Source organism: Vanrija pseudolonga, chromosome 2, assembly GCF_020906515.1.
Source record: "Vanrija pseudolonga chromosome 2, complete sequence".
NCBI lineage: Eukaryota > Fungi > Basidiomycota > Tremellomycetes > Trichosporonales > Trichosporonaceae > Vanrija > Vanrija pseudolonga.
In genome coordinates this window covers 4,050,153-4,063,547 of record NC_085850.1, presented here as the reverse complement: position 1 = coordinate 4,063,547, position 13,395 = coordinate 4,050,153, and the positions used below count along the sequence as shown (strand labels likewise).

General features: G+C 65.3%; 6 protein-coding genes across 6 annotated transcripts; 1 reads left to right on the top strand and 5 right to left on the bottom strand.

The window, feature by feature from the left end:
- Positions 1-104: 104 nt before the first annotated feature.
- Positions 105-2,503, top strand: YIR007W_1 (putative glycosyl hydrolase; the record flags this gene model as incomplete). Its single annotated transcript, XM_062769842.1, has 6 exons — positions 105-229; positions 287-408; positions 445-569; positions 622-1,724; positions 1,760-2,018; positions 2,054-2,503. 6 exons carry the CDS (start codon positions 105-107, stop codon positions 2,501-2,503), a joined length of 2,184 nt encoding a protein of 727 aa, XP_062625826.1.
- A 331-nt stretch (positions 2,504-2,834) lies between these two features.
- LOC62_02G003309 (uncharacterized protein) lies at positions 2,835-3,358 on the bottom strand (the record flags this gene model as incomplete). Its single annotated transcript, XM_062769841.1, has 2 exons — positions 2,835-2,906; positions 3,002-3,358. The coding sequence occupies 2 exons, from the start codon at positions 3,356-3,358 to the stop codon at positions 2,835-2,837; spliced, it is 429 nt and encodes a 142-aa protein (XP_062625825.1).
- A 1,436-nt stretch (positions 3,359-4,794) lies between these two features.
- Positions 4,795-7,134, bottom strand: LOC62_02G003308 (uncharacterized protein; the record flags this gene model as incomplete). Its single annotated transcript, XM_062769840.1, has 2 exons — positions 4,795-5,079; positions 5,121-7,134. 2 exons carry the CDS (start codon positions 7,132-7,134, stop codon positions 5,021-5,023), a joined length of 2,073 nt encoding a protein of 690 aa, XP_062625824.1. The 3' UTR covers positions 4,795-5,020.
- Positions 7,135-7,388: 254 nt separating this feature from the next.
- On the bottom strand, positions 7,389-8,234 carry LOC62_02G003307 (uncharacterized protein; the record flags this gene model as incomplete). Its single annotated transcript, XM_062769839.1, has 1 exon — positions 7,389-8,234. The coding sequence occupies one exon, from the start codon at positions 8,232-8,234 to the stop codon at positions 7,389-7,391; it is 846 nt and encodes a 281-aa protein (XP_062625823.1).
- A 410-nt stretch (positions 8,235-8,644) lies between these two features.
- Positions 8,645-10,606, bottom strand: LOC62_02G003306 (uncharacterized protein; the record flags this gene model as incomplete). Its single annotated transcript, XM_062769838.1, has 3 exons — positions 8,645-8,797; positions 8,831-9,002; positions 9,053-10,606. The coding sequence occupies 3 exons, from the start codon at positions 10,604-10,606 to the stop codon at positions 8,706-8,708; spliced, it is 1,818 nt and encodes a 605-aa protein (XP_062625822.1). The 3' UTR covers positions 8,645-8,705.
- A 217-nt stretch (positions 10,607-10,823) lies between these two features.
- On the bottom strand, positions 10,824-11,945 carry pdxH_1 (Pyridoxine/pyridoxamine 5'-phosphate oxidase). Its single transcript, XM_062769837.1, has 2 exons — positions 11,022-11,945; positions 10,824-10,983 (listed from the first exon to the last, which is right to left on the bottom strand). Exons 1-2 carry the CDS (start codon positions 11,780-11,782, stop codon positions 10,878-10,880), a joined length of 867 nt encoding a protein of 288 aa, XP_062625821.1. The 5' UTR covers positions 11,783-11,945; the 3' UTR covers positions 10,824-10,877.
- Positions 11,946-13,395: the final 1,450 nt, after the last annotated feature.

Genomic DNA, 13,395 nt, shown 5'->3' with positions numbered 1-13,395 from the left:
CAGCGCGCGGCGCCAGGTGGGCTGGCTATTCCAGACTTTCTGCTCGACCCGCCTTCATCTCGTGTTGCTCTTCTCCCCTCCTCTTCAACCTGTTCTCTGCCAGAATGACAGAGTTCACCCCCTTCGCGCCAAGCAGCAGCAAGATCAGCATCCTCGCCGGCAACTTTGTCGACGACCACGGCCGCATCTTGCACCTCCGCGGCGCCAACGTCGGCTCGGCGTCCAAAGTGTACGTTGCGGCGTACCCACCGGCGACATCGTAGTGCTGACTAGACACCCATCACAGACCCACCGAACCACGGCCAAAAATCCACGACCACGCCCAGTCGTCGTACGTCGACCAGCCGTTCCCGCTCGCCGAGGCGCCAGAGCACTGGGCTCGCCTCAAGTCGTGGGGATTGACATTCCGTACGTCGGCGTAGGCACGCGCAGAGCTGACGACAGTCCGAGTAAATGTTACGTGGGACGCGATTGAGCATGCCGGCCCCGGCGAGTACGACAAGGAGTTTCTCGCCTACTTTCGTGCGCTGCTCGAGAGTCTGCGTGGAACAGGGATTGTCGCATATGTCGTGAGTTGGCGGCTTGCCGGTTGGGAAGGAGCAGCTAGGCTAACACACGGAGTCTGTCCACCAGGACGTGTGGTCGCGCTACTGCGGCGGGTCCGGCGCACCGGGTTGGACACTCGAGGCGGCCGGCTTCGACCTTAGCGACGACGGCGCCAAGCTCGAGGCGTCGGGCGCGGCCTACGTCGGCGGCGTGCGCGGCCACCGCGTCGAGGGTGAGCGGGGTCTCTGGCCCACGGGCTACACCAAGCTTGCATGCGCGACGATGAACACGCTGTTCTGGGGCGGCGAGACGTTTGCGCCCGGCCTCAAGGTCGGCCCCAAGGGCGTCAACATCCAGTCGTACCTCCAGGACCACTTCCTCGGTGCATTCGGCGCCCTGATCGACGCCGTCGGCGACCTCGAAACGGTTATCGGGTTCGAGATGATGAACGAGCCGCACTCGGGATACATTGGCCTCAACTCGATAGACGAGTGGTGCTACGAGACCGACCTCCACCTCGGCCACTTCCCCTCGCCTCTGCAGAGCTTCTCGCTCGGCTCGGGCCACGCGACCGCCGTGCCAAAGTACGTGCGGTCGTTCCCGTACCCCACTCGCGTGCAGCAGCGCGTCATCGCCAACCCCACCGACGTGGTCGCGTGGTCATCCTCGGGTCCTACGGGCGGCAAGTGCCCATGGGAGAAGGAGGGCGTGTGGAAGTGGAGCGCTGAGAAGAAGATTGCCGTGGCGCTCCAGGAGGACTACTTTGCCAAGGACAGGAAGGGCCGCCGCGTGAACTTCTACCCCGACTTTTACTTCCCCTTCGTCAAGCGCTGGGAGGTGCTGGTGAGCAAGCGGGCGCCAAAGAAGGCGGCACGGTTTGTCGAGCCGCTTCCGAACGAGTACGCACCCGAGTGGCCCGCCGACTCCCGCCCCAAGAACTTTGTGTTCGCGCCGCACTGGTACGACCTGCACACCATGTTCAACAAGAAGTTTGGCTCGCTGTCGGTCAACGTTCAGGGCCTTGCTCGCGGCATGAACCCGCTCCGCGCGCTGTACTTTGGCAAGGCGGTCAAGAAGAACTATGCTCTGCAGATCAGGAACATTGTCACCGAGGCTCACAAGCAGCTGGGCGAGGTGCCGATCGTGTTTGGCGAGTGTGGCATCCCGATGGACATGAAGTGAGTGGTGGTAGAGAGCTCGCGCTGACTGTCAGCTATGAGGAGGCCTTCAAGACGGGCGACTTCAAGTGGCACGAGCGCATGCTCGATGCACTCATCTCTGCGCTCGAGTCGAGTCGGGCACACTTTAACCTGTGGGCGTACAACCCGCAAAACCGCGACGACCTCGGCGACCATTGGAACTCGGAGAACTTTTCGTGGTTCTCGCACGAGCTGCGTGACAGGGAGATTGCCGCAGGCAAGGCGACAAAGGGGGACCTTGACGCCGGTGCGAGGCTGCTCGACGTCCTTGTGGTGAGTTTTGTTGTTTGTTCCCCCACTGACCCCAGCGCCCGTACGCCATCGCGACGTCCGGAACTGTCATGTCGACCTCGTACGAAGTCGCGACCAACCTCTTCACGCACCGTTGGCGCGAAACCCCCGAGGTGCTCTCCAAGGGTACGCCGCCTACTGCCCGTGTCACCGAAATCTTCCTCCCGAACCGCGTATACAAGGAGGGCGAGGTCAAGTGGACGCTCACCCGCGGCGGCAAGGGCAAGTTTGACTTTGAGGCGCAGCGCCTGTACGTGTGGTTTGAGGACAGCGTCGACACGGTCTACAATGCCAAGGGCAAGGAAGCTCACCGTCGGGTCGACATCTGGGTCAAGGACCCTGTCGATGAGCGCGGCTGGGGCGTCATCCTCGTGCTCGTCTTCCTGGCTCTCGTGTGCACGTTTGCACTGTCCAGCGAGATCAAGCTGTACCTCACGGGCGAGGGCTTTGCGGAACTGAGTTACTGAGAGCGGGGGGTGCGGGGGTTGCCAAGGGGCGACGGGTGTCACCAAGCCTGTAGATCTCAGGGCTTGTGATGAGTTTAATAGAAAAATTGGGAGGTGTTGAAGGGTAGACTGTAGAGCCTGTAGAGTGAGTATCGAGGTAATTGGTACAATGCATGGTTGACTATATACAGGGCGATGAAGCTATGGATGAAGAATGGCTGGGCGTGGGCGTGTATGCGCGGGCCGGTGCGTGCGAGGAAATGGGTAAAGTGGAAGAGTCGAGTGGTATGATGTGGTCAAGGGGCGTGGGTGGTGATGGTCGTTGGTGCCTCAAGAGCAGCTACACCTCCTCCTACTCGTCGACGGTCGTCAAGCGGCGGCGCTCTTTGACCGCAGCAGCAGTCTCACCGGGCAGCGTGCCTCGCTGAGGTACCCGTCAGCAGGTGCTCTCTCTTCTCTGCTCTGCTCTGATCTGATCTGGCAATGTCTTGACAAGCAGCACGAACGACCCTTACGCACCTTTTTGCACGCGCTCTCGAGCTCGAGGACGAGGCGCTTGAGCTCACGGAGACACTCGGAGCGGGTGTACTGCCCGCTCGAGATACCGTCGGCCAGGAAGGCGCGGTATGCCGAAGCCTTGGTGTCGTCGGCGGCGTTGTCGGCTGTAGAGTCGGCACTGCGCCGGGGCGGGGTCGAGTCGTCGCTCAGAGAGCTGCGCGACGTGTCGTCCGTGTCGGAGGGCAGCTCGACCTCGAGGGGCGGTAGTGGTGGTAGGCTCGGCAGCGAGGGCAATAGCGACGAGTACGCGGGCGGCGGGGGAGGCGGGGCACGGTACGCGTGCGGCACGCGCCGGTGTCGCGGCGAGACGCGGGTCATGGGGGCGTGGGTATGGTGGGTCGTGGGGAGGTGGTGGTGGCGGTGGTGGTGGTGGTGGGAGGGGACGAGGTGTGGCTAGGAGGAGGCGGCGAGGGCCACGATTATAACACCCCCTTCTTCTCTACGACGACGCCGACAAGGCAAGGACGACTACAGACATGAACAACTACTAACACGCGCGACAACTAGTCGTCCTCGCGTGAATGAGATGGTGCATACTTGCAGTCGCGGCAGCGGCGCCGGCACCACCAGCCAGTCCAATCGAGACACACACTGTTTGATCATGTTGGCGTAATTGGCCCGATCGAGCGGGTGGGCGCGGCTGCTGCACGGGACGGCAGGCAGGTCGGTCGGTGGGAGGAGCCGCCGTCATCGACCCAGGCAGCCAGCCGACCGAGGGTGGGTGGGTGCCAAGGCCCTGGCTGCTGCTCGTCTTTTGATAACGGCGGCAGCGGCGGCCACACCAACGACGCCTGTCCTTGACGCCACAGCGCCGCCGCCGCCACGCGGGGCAGCTAGCGCCGCTCAGTTCTGGGGTTGCGCCGAGTGCGCCGCGTGATGCATGCTGCTCTGTTCTGCTCGCTGCTGTCGACTAGACAGATCTCATTGACCATTCACACAAATCAGACCTTGGTCCCCGCCGTGTTTGTGCCTCTCCTCCTTGGTTGACATAATAAAGCCCGCGGCCCCAAACTCGGCAGGCGCAAACTCTCCAAAGGGGAGGCAAGGCACGACGCAAAATACTGGGTGGTGATGCACTTTTGCCCAACCTACGCCATTGACCGCTGCCCTCTTTGAGCCGCCAGCCGCCTGCTTCAGGGCTCATGAAGACACCACGACTCACCTCCCGCCGGGAACAGCACTGGCTGCCAGCTCAAGCCCACACCCACACAGCCCTATGCATATCTCGATTCCCCACTCGCCTGCCCGTGATGACGCGGGCTGCGCGGGGGGGACTACTACTAAGCTGGGCGAGGGTAAGTATAACAAAGTGCTGCCTGACAAGGAAGGCAAGCAAGCAAACATGCATGCGCTGCTGCGCGTTGCACTCGCGCGAGCGAGCGCGTTCGGAATACACGGTCGTTCCAGCGGCCTTGCATTCCGCGCTGCCGTGGTGCTCGTGCGCTCGCTGTCCGATGGATGTGCTCACTGCTGGGAATTGCCCGAGGCAAACATGCGAGCCGGCGCCAGCGAGCCAGGCGGCCAGTGTTTGTCGACGTCTTGCGTGCGTATGGTCATGCGCCGCGTCGCCGCTCGCCTGTCACTGCCTCGCCTCGCTCGCTCAGTCGTGCACATCGCCCCACCCACGCCGCCGTCATATGCCGGACGTCTTACCCAATGTGTGCGCTGCTGGCCGCGGTCACGGCCCACCCCCAAACACGCACGCCCACGGATGTAGTCAAGCATGGCAAACAATGCCGTACTGCTCGCAAAAATCGAGGTCTCGACCTGTCATCCTACAGACCTACCAAGGCCAAGCCTACGGCGCACAACAGGGGATAGCGTTTCAACCTAGTAGAAATTCTTACGGCCCGGTTCCCAAATTGTTCCCAAAACTCAATCTCCATCCTCAGATCTGGCCAAACGTGAATGACTTAAAAGACTGACAGTGAGCGACTAGGCCGTGTATACTAGTCGCCGGTATGCGGGGGTATAAGTAATCTATCGCGGGGGTGCGGTCGGGGGCGCAGAGCGCGCCAGCGGTCCGGGGTCGTACGGGGCTGCGCGGTCCGATCAGCACGCATCGCGATCGGAGACTTACGTGGTGGGAGCTCGTTCACAGCTTCGGGGCCGTCGGGGACGACATGGTGCGTGCTGGGACCTCCGGCTGTCGGTTGCGCAGCCGCCGCGCCAGACTGGCTGTACGTCCACTTCTCGGGCGGGTAAAAGCCCGAGGCCGTGCTCGGTGCGGGCGCAGGTGCCGTGCTTGACGAGGCGACCGGCGGCGAGGGCAGTGGCTGGGAAGCCGACGATGACGACGCGATCGGACGCGTGGACGCGTCTGGGACAGGTGGACCGGACGCATAAGCAGGGTTAACTGGCAATGTCGTCACCATAGGCGTCACTGTCGGCAGTGGGCCAGGCTGGTACGTCTGCTGCTGCTGCTGCCACGTAGGGGCTGTGAGTGGCGCCGCTGGGACAGTGGTGGTTGGAGGAGGTGAACCGGGGGCTGCTGCGCCTGCTGGCTTGCCCCAGCTGCCCTGCTCCTGCGGTGCCTGTCCAGCCGGAGCTGCAGCGTACGGTGACTGGCCGTACGCTGCATATGTCGAGGCGTAGGCCGCCTGACCCCATCCTGGCTGAGTTGTGGCAGCCTGTTGCTGTTGTGCGGGGTCATGCCACTGCTGCTGAGCCGGAGCTCCTTGCTGCTCCGGGGGCGGAGCCTGGGCTGGCTGCTGCCATGTCTGCTGCTGCTGTTGTTGCGGCCAGCCAGGCTGCTGGGGCTGCTGGGGCGCTGGCTGCTGCTGCTGCCACGGCTGGGCCGCAGGTGCAGATGCAGGTGCCTGTGCCGCGGCCGCTGTCGCCGCTGCCTGCTCAAACTCGTACGCGTGTGCCGAGGGCTCTGGTGCCAGTGCGGGCTGAGGGGACTGGTACGCCTGCGCGGCCTGGGGCGAGGCTGCAGCAGACTGCTGGGCATAGCCGGCGTACGCTGCGGCTGCTGCAGCTGGTGTGTATCCTGTAGACTGGGGCGACACAGCGGCGGCGGGTTGAGCAGGCGCCGCCGGTTGGCCGTACGCGGCGTACTGCGCTGCCGGGGCATACCCTGTAGCCTGCGGTGAGACGGTGGTGGCTGGAGCCTGCGCCGGGGTGCTCGAGATAGCCATCGCGCCCATTCCCGCTGCCAGCGCTCCGACACCAGCGACAGCGGCGACGGGCACCGCTGAGGCGGCTGGGGATGCACCCGGCGCCGCGGTGGTCGGTAGTGGCGACTGTGACGGTGGCGGCGGCGCATACGTCGACACGGGGGGCTGGTACGCTGCCGCTGGCGCCTGGTATGCTGTCGCTGGCGGGGGAGAGGCAGACGTCGGCGGCGGCGGCGATCCGAGCACCGGCACGCCTTGGGCGTACTGTGTTGGCTGGGGCTGCGGGGCCGCGGGCGGCGGCGAGCCGACGACGGGCAGACCGCCGGCGTACTGCTGTGCCGGAGCTGCGGGCGGCTGGGCAGTGAACTGCGTCGCTGGCGCAGGCTGAGGCTGCTGGGCTGGCTGCTGTGACGCGGCGGTAGCGGGTTGCTGCGCTGCGCCGGCCGCGCCGCCCGGACCGCCAGGCGGCGGGGGGTACTGATTTCCGCCGTACTGGCCAGGGGGGTAACTCGGTCCCTGGCCGTACGGGTCCTGGCTCCAGTGCTGGTCTAGCCGCTTGCCCAAGCTCGAGAAGGCCGCGCCGAGGCGGTTACTCGCCTGCCTGAGCGACGGGTCGAGCCGCTGGCCCCATCCCGGCTGGAAGCGGTCCAGGCCGGACGTGGCCTGCCCGACCGCCTGGTCGATGCGCGTGCCCCACCCGCTGAGCTGCTGGCTGTCGACGCGGAAGCTCGGCGGGACGTGCGAGAATAACGAGCGGTCCGCCGACTCGCGCCGCTCGCCTTGTGCTGGCAGCGCGCCGTAGGCGTCCTGGTTTGGCCAGGCGCCGGGCGGCTGCTCGGCCGGTGGTGATGTCGGCGGCGGCAGCGCCGCGTGCTGCTGCTGCTGTTGTGGCTGCTGCTGCTGTTGTGGCTGCTGCTGGTACGCGTAGTTGTAGGCGTCTGCGCCAGCTGGCGGCTGCTGCTGCTGGTACGACATTGCGAGTGATGCAAAGGAGGGAGAGACGGTTGCCCGACGACGGCTTTTGTTATTTATGGGTGCAGGGCAGTGGGTGCATGCCGCGGGCGAGGCTGAAACGTGGTGGCGACTGGGTGACGCATGACGCAGTGCAGTGCTCGCGACAACACCGCATTCATTACAAGCCACGTCAAGATCTACTCTGGCAACTCTCTCGATTACAACGACCATCACATCATGCCTCATACGGCGCTGGGCATACCATCAGCACACAACTAGAGGCGATGCCGACGGCACAACTCACGCGGAGGCTCCTCACTAGGCTCACAAGGCTCACAGTCCTCACTGGCCTCGCTGGGCTCATCGTCATGCCGTTTGTGGTCGCCGAGAACACACGCCGATGGGCTCCGTGAGCCGTTGTCACTGAGCGGCGGGTTGGCCATGACGCTCTGCGCGTCGTCCTCGACCTCATCCGGCGCGGCCTCGCCCTTCCCAGTCCCAGGTAGCGGCGGCAGAGGCTTCTCCTTCTCTGAGCCCGTTACCAACGAGTCCGCACCCGACGAAGTCGCAACAGGAGTGTATGGCGACACGTCTCCCCCGCTGACCCAGAGCGCGCGCGCGGCCTCCCACCGCTCGAGCTCGCGGCCCACCCCGCGACGGAGGGAGCCGACCCGCTCCGCCGTGCCGGGCCACGTGCGGTCCATCTCCTCGCCGGCGCGGACGAGCGCCGCGTCGAGCCGGCCGAGGCGGCTCGCAAAGGCCGGCGAGTGCGCCGAGAGTGCCGTGCTCAGCGCGTAGTCGAGACTGTGTCCTGCTGTCTGGAGCGCGCGCTCGATTGGCCCCGGCGCGGTCGGGCTCGCTGATAGCGGTGAGGGCGCGGCGAGCGCCGGGAGGGGGAGGGCGGGCAGGGTGAGTAGTGGGATGTGGACGGGCGATGGGGAGGCCGACTTGGGTGATGGCACTGCAGGGAGAGGCGGAGACACGGGCGTGAGCGGCGGCGGGGGGCTGGGAGCATGCCGGTGCCGACGGTGTCGGCTGCTGCTCCGCCCACTGCTGCTGGTGCTGCTCCCCTCGGCTGAGGCCTTGTCGGCCTCCTCGCGGTGCTTGCGGTGGTGGCCCATGACGGGGGCAATTCGCGATGCGGGCGGAACGGCGGGCGAAGACGCGGTGGTGCTGTGGGCAGCGATGGCGAGCGGCTTGGGAGCGGTGGGAGCGAGGTGATGGAGTGGAGGGAGGACTTGACGTTGGATGGCGAGCTTGGCCGTCATCAGCTTACTGACGGCGTGCGACCAACTTCCTCGACAACGGCTTATCCCACAGAGGCTTACGCGGCGACAGCTCGCACGGCAACAGCTCGCCTCGCAACGGCGTGGAGCGAGGAGACATGTGCGCTCGGCGGGACGTGCCAGGTGCCAAAAACAGGGTGGCCTCCTCGCCCTCACTTTGCTCACGTTGTCACTTATCACTCGACTGCGCTGACCCGTGCGTGTGCCAAGATGAGGCGCCCACTTCTCGACGGGCACAGAACCAGCGAGCGCATAGTAAACTACATGAGAAGGCAACTACGAGACATGTCAAGGTACTCTACATTCTTAGGGCCTCGCCTTGGTGTCCCCCGTGGGACGCGCCGAGGGAGGGATGGTGGTGGGAGCGAGCCCGTGCTCGTCGATTTCAACATATGGCGCTTGGGGTCAGCTCGATCGGGGGTCAAACTTACGAGGCGGCACGTCGCCCTCGGCGTCATCAAACTGGCCGTCCTCCTTCACGCCGCCCACCACGGGGTGATTGGCTCCTCCGGCGACATTGGCGACCACAGCGGCTCCGGCGAGATGGGGAACGCGGGGCGGGCTCGGGGCGGGAGGCTCTTGAGGGCGGGGTTGGACGTCCAGCTGCGGAGCTGCGGGCGTGGCGGGGGCGGGCCACCACGCGAGTCGCCCACCACCACCGACTTGGATCTCGGGCGTGGTGGCGGCGTTGTGGAGCGCACCGCTGGCGTGGCCGTGGGGTTGGCGTCGGCGGGCGGGGCGGGAGGGACGACGGCGTCGGGGACGTGGACGTTTGGAGCGTAGGGAGCGCCGGGGACGGGATATACTGCCGCAGGGTTGGCGTCGAGCCCGGCGACGAGTGGGTTGGGCGCGGGGACAGCGCCGTGACTGTCGTTGCTGGGGACGCGTCCCTGCTCGTCGTTGGCAGCGCCGTCGGCGGGGCCGGTACCGAGCTCAGCGAGCGCGGGGGCGCCAGCTGGGCCGACACGGAGCTCAGCGAGCGCGGCCGTGACTGCGACCGCTGGAGGACGAGCCTCGGGGGCGGGGGTGCCCTCGGCATGGTGCTGCTGCTGGGGTGACGGAGGGTCGTAGATAACGGGAGAAACGAAAGGAGTGGGATAGGGATGAACAGAAGGAGCGGGAGGACCACCAGGAGCACGCGGAGGAGCTGGTCCCACACCACCAGAATCAGCGCTGCCAGGAACGCCAGGAGTAGGAGCGGGAGGAGCAGAAGCACCGGGGGTAGGAGGGCCAGCGATATGAGGAGGAAGGGCAGGAGCGAGAGGAAGAGATAGAGAAGCGACGGGAGGAGGCGAAGCGCCACCACGAGGAGCGAGCACAGAAGTACTGGGTGGAGCTGGCGCAGGCTCTGGAAGCGCGGGGGTGGGTGCAGGTGCATGTGCGGGTGCGGGTGCGGGTGCGGGTGCGGGTGCGGGTGCGGGTGCGGGCTGCGTCGTGGATGTCTCAGGCGCCGGCTTGTGCTCGAGCCCGAGCGCGACCCGCGGTGGCGAGCCGGGCGGTGACTCGAACCGGCCTTGAACCTGCTCGTTGAGGCGTGGCTCGACAGGCTTGACGGGCCGCGGCGGCGAGCCAGGGGGTGAATCGTAAGGCCCAGGGCTGACGGTGCTGGGGGCAGTGGGTGGCTCGACGACGAGCTGCTGCTGTTGCTGTTGGTGCTGCTGTGGCTCCGGCTGCTGCTGCTGCTGCTTGCGCGCCGGAGCGCCAGGTGGTGGCGGGTAGAATTGCTGTTGCTGCTGCTGAGGCTGCTGTGCCTCTGGGCCAGCGGCGACAGGGGCGGGCGCATCGTACCCGAGACGGTGTTCGAAATCGCCGAGCGAGTGCCCGAAGCGCTTGACGGCCGAGTCGACGCGCCCCTCGATCCCGGCGCTGGCGAGCTGCGAGCCAAGCTTGGCGCCGTACTTGTCCGCTGCGGCGTCGACCTTGCCGCCCCAGCCGGCATGGACGGCGTCGAGGCGGCCCGACACGCGGCGGACGCGGGCCTCGAGCGAGGACGACGACGAGCGGAGCGCAGTGTCGAGCTGCGCGCCGTAGCTGTGCGCAGTGAGCTTGGACTGCGCGTGCTGGAGCCGGGGGGCGAGGTGCGGCCCGGCCTTGGAGAGGAGCTTGTTGAAGACCGAGTTGTGCGGCGGCGAGGCGGCGCTGGCGGCGGGAGCGGGCTCGGCGCCGTCGGGTGGAGCAGTGTTGGGCGAGGGGAGGGGCATAGCCATGGTTAGATTCTTCGTCGCTGGTTCTCTCGCTGCTGCTGCTGGTGCTGCTGCTCGAGTCGCCGCACGCGCGGGGGCCGGTTAGATATACGTTAGTGGGACGAGGGCGAGCTGCATTGGCCGCTTCCACGTCGCGGCGCGAAGCCGGGGCATCGCCGCCACGCCACGCCAAGGCCGCACGGCCATGGCAATGCAGTGCGTGCAATCAGCACCAGCACGGCCAAAAAGCCCATTGAAATCCATGCAATCATGCTCATGCTCGCTCGCCATCGCACTATGGCGCGAGGCGATCGACGGCCCACTCGCCGCCGGCCTCGGGGCGCGTGTACCTGAACCTGTCGTGCAGCCTGCTTGGCTGGCCCGCCCAGAACTCGATCTCGCTGCGGTGTCAGCGATCAGCACCAACAGCCAAACTCACAATGGGACCAGGCGCCAGCCTCCCCAGTGCTCGGGGCAGGGCACATCCTTGCCCTCAAACTTCTTGGCGGCGTCCTCGACGGCAGCGGCGAGTGCGCCCTCGCCCACAGCGCTCGACTGGGCCGACGCCCACGCGCCGAGCTGGCTCCCGCGTGGCCGGGTAGCAAAGTACGCCTCGCTCTCTGCACGCGACACCTTCTCGACCTTGCCGACGACGCGCACCTGGCGCGAGACCTCGCGCCAGTGGAACGCGAGCGCAGCGTACGGGTTGGCCTGCAGCTCGGCGCTCTTGCGCGAGTTGTAGTTTGTGAAGAAGACGAAGCCGTCCGCGTCGACCTCCTTGAGCAGCACGACACGGGACGATGGCACACCGCGCGCCGTCGCGGTCGAGAGTACCATCGCCTCGGGCTCGCGCACGGGCGGGAACGGCGAGCCCGGAGCGGGCCGGAGCGCCTCGGCAAGCCACGCGCGGAAGAGGTCGAGCGGGTCCGCTGGGAGCGAGGTACGGTCGAGCCGTGTCGCGTCGTACTGGTTGTGTGCGGTCAGCTTGACGCCCGTGGATGTCTGCTGTGTCGCTGTCGCGGCCGCGGTGGGCTCGTACGGCGCCGGAGAGGGCGCGGTGGCCGTCATGGTTGTTGAGATGGAGCGGGGGTGGAGGTGGTGGAGGTGGTTGAAAGGCCGAGGGTGGACGGGGAGAGTAGCGCGCGCAGAGGAGTTAGCGAACAGGCGTGTAGGGGCGATCAACGACGGTGCGAGTCGCATGAACCGTGTGATGGCGATGTTGTTGTTATTGAAGCAATGTAAGACAGAGATGAGCAAGCGAGCAAGCGACGGAGTCGAGCGAGTAGCGACTGTCCCGGTCGAGTCGGCCGTCTTGGAAATTCCACTTGCCGCACAGCCGGCGCTTGGCGGCGGAGGCGGAAATGTCACCCGAGAGACGCTGCACTGCTGCGTCTCCGTCGACCTTGTTCAGTGTCGACGACGACGACGGTGACGGCGACGACGCTGCATCGAAGCTGAAGCACCGACGAGATATGCAACGTATTCTTATGGGATGCGCACGCCAGGTTGAAGGCCAATGCTCCCAGCGGCCGGAGAAGGGGACGGCCAGCCAAAGGCTAGGCGGTACATAAAGGCGCCGGATCCCTCATACTCCAGTTGCGCCGATACTTGAGTGCCGGCTCGCTCGATGCCCCCACCACTTCCCTCTTGTCATGCTTGCAACGCCAGCTGGACCAACTAAACACCAAACTGACCCCCAAAGATCCACATGGTAGAGCCAGCGGCGGTGAGCGAAGGGATCTAGATCCGGAGATGGCGCAATGACGCCACCCAGCCAACGGTGGCGCATCCCCAGAAAAGCGAGGGCACGCCAGCATGCACCAGCATCCCCACTTCTGTTTTTGTGGTAGCAGAGAGGTCAATCTGCGTGTTCCAGTTCAGCATCACCTCCGTGCAGAGCGTGTTGCAGCTGTTCTCATTGAACGTCGGGTCGGCGCGGAGGGGCAAGAAGATTGCCGGGGCCGGGAGGACGGCAAGGTACAGTGCTGGTCGCTGACCCTAATGTTGTCCCACGAGCCCATGATCATGCAGGTTCGATGCGTGGTCGAGGGCGACGATACTGCTGAAGAGTGCTGCTCTCAGAAGGTAGGTGAAGAGGTGTGCTTGAGTTGAGGTTGCGACATCTTCTTCGCCCTGGTGACCCACCACGTGCGGCTTTGGGGGAGTTGTGGTCATTCTGTAGTTCGCTCCTATCATGGCTGTCTCCTCACTTTACGTCGACATTATCGAGCTGCATACGTCGAGGTTGCGATGGAACGAGCGTGCTGAGCGATGAAAGTTCGGGGAAGACGTCCAAAGTCTTCGGCACACTTATGCCGCAAAGAACGATTGCTTCGCATCCGCTTCCGCGTCTTCCTGCACTCACGAGCCCAGCCGGCGTCGAATGGACAATTTTAGGACTCCAAACAGTTATGCAGAGATTTGTAGAATGCGTTGCGTGTCCTGTTGTGCGACACAATCGGAGTTGGAGAGCGAACGTGCTACGCGGTACCGCCTTCACTCGGCGCGCCCGATGACTCCATCTCCTCCTCGTCCCATCCTCACTCCGCTCGTAGCCTCCCCGCGACAGCTAATTCGTAGCACTCTGCATCTGGATAGAGACGAGCCTGCCCACCCCAAAGAGCCACAACAATGCCTCATCAACACACTTGCCACAAACCGAACTGTATACCTCGCCTCGTAATGATCCGCCAGGACTGCGCGCAAGGCACCCTCACCCCGCGCATCCATTGGGATACGGCCGTATGCTGCCACGACTGGGTCCTTATGCTGCCACGACTGGTGCCACAGCTGCCAATACTGTACTTCCATAG

Bases quoted from the DNA above. Each gene is read 5' to 3' on its own strand.
- pdxH_1 (XM_062769837.1), bottom strand. From the start codon at position 11,782: ATGCGACTCGCACCGTCGTTGATCGCCCCTACACGCCTGTTCGCTAAC. The intron at 10,984-11,021 runs GTGAGTTTGGCT...CTGACACCGCAG, and splicing joins GGCTGGCGCCTGGTCCCATT to CGAGATCGAGTTCTGGGCGG.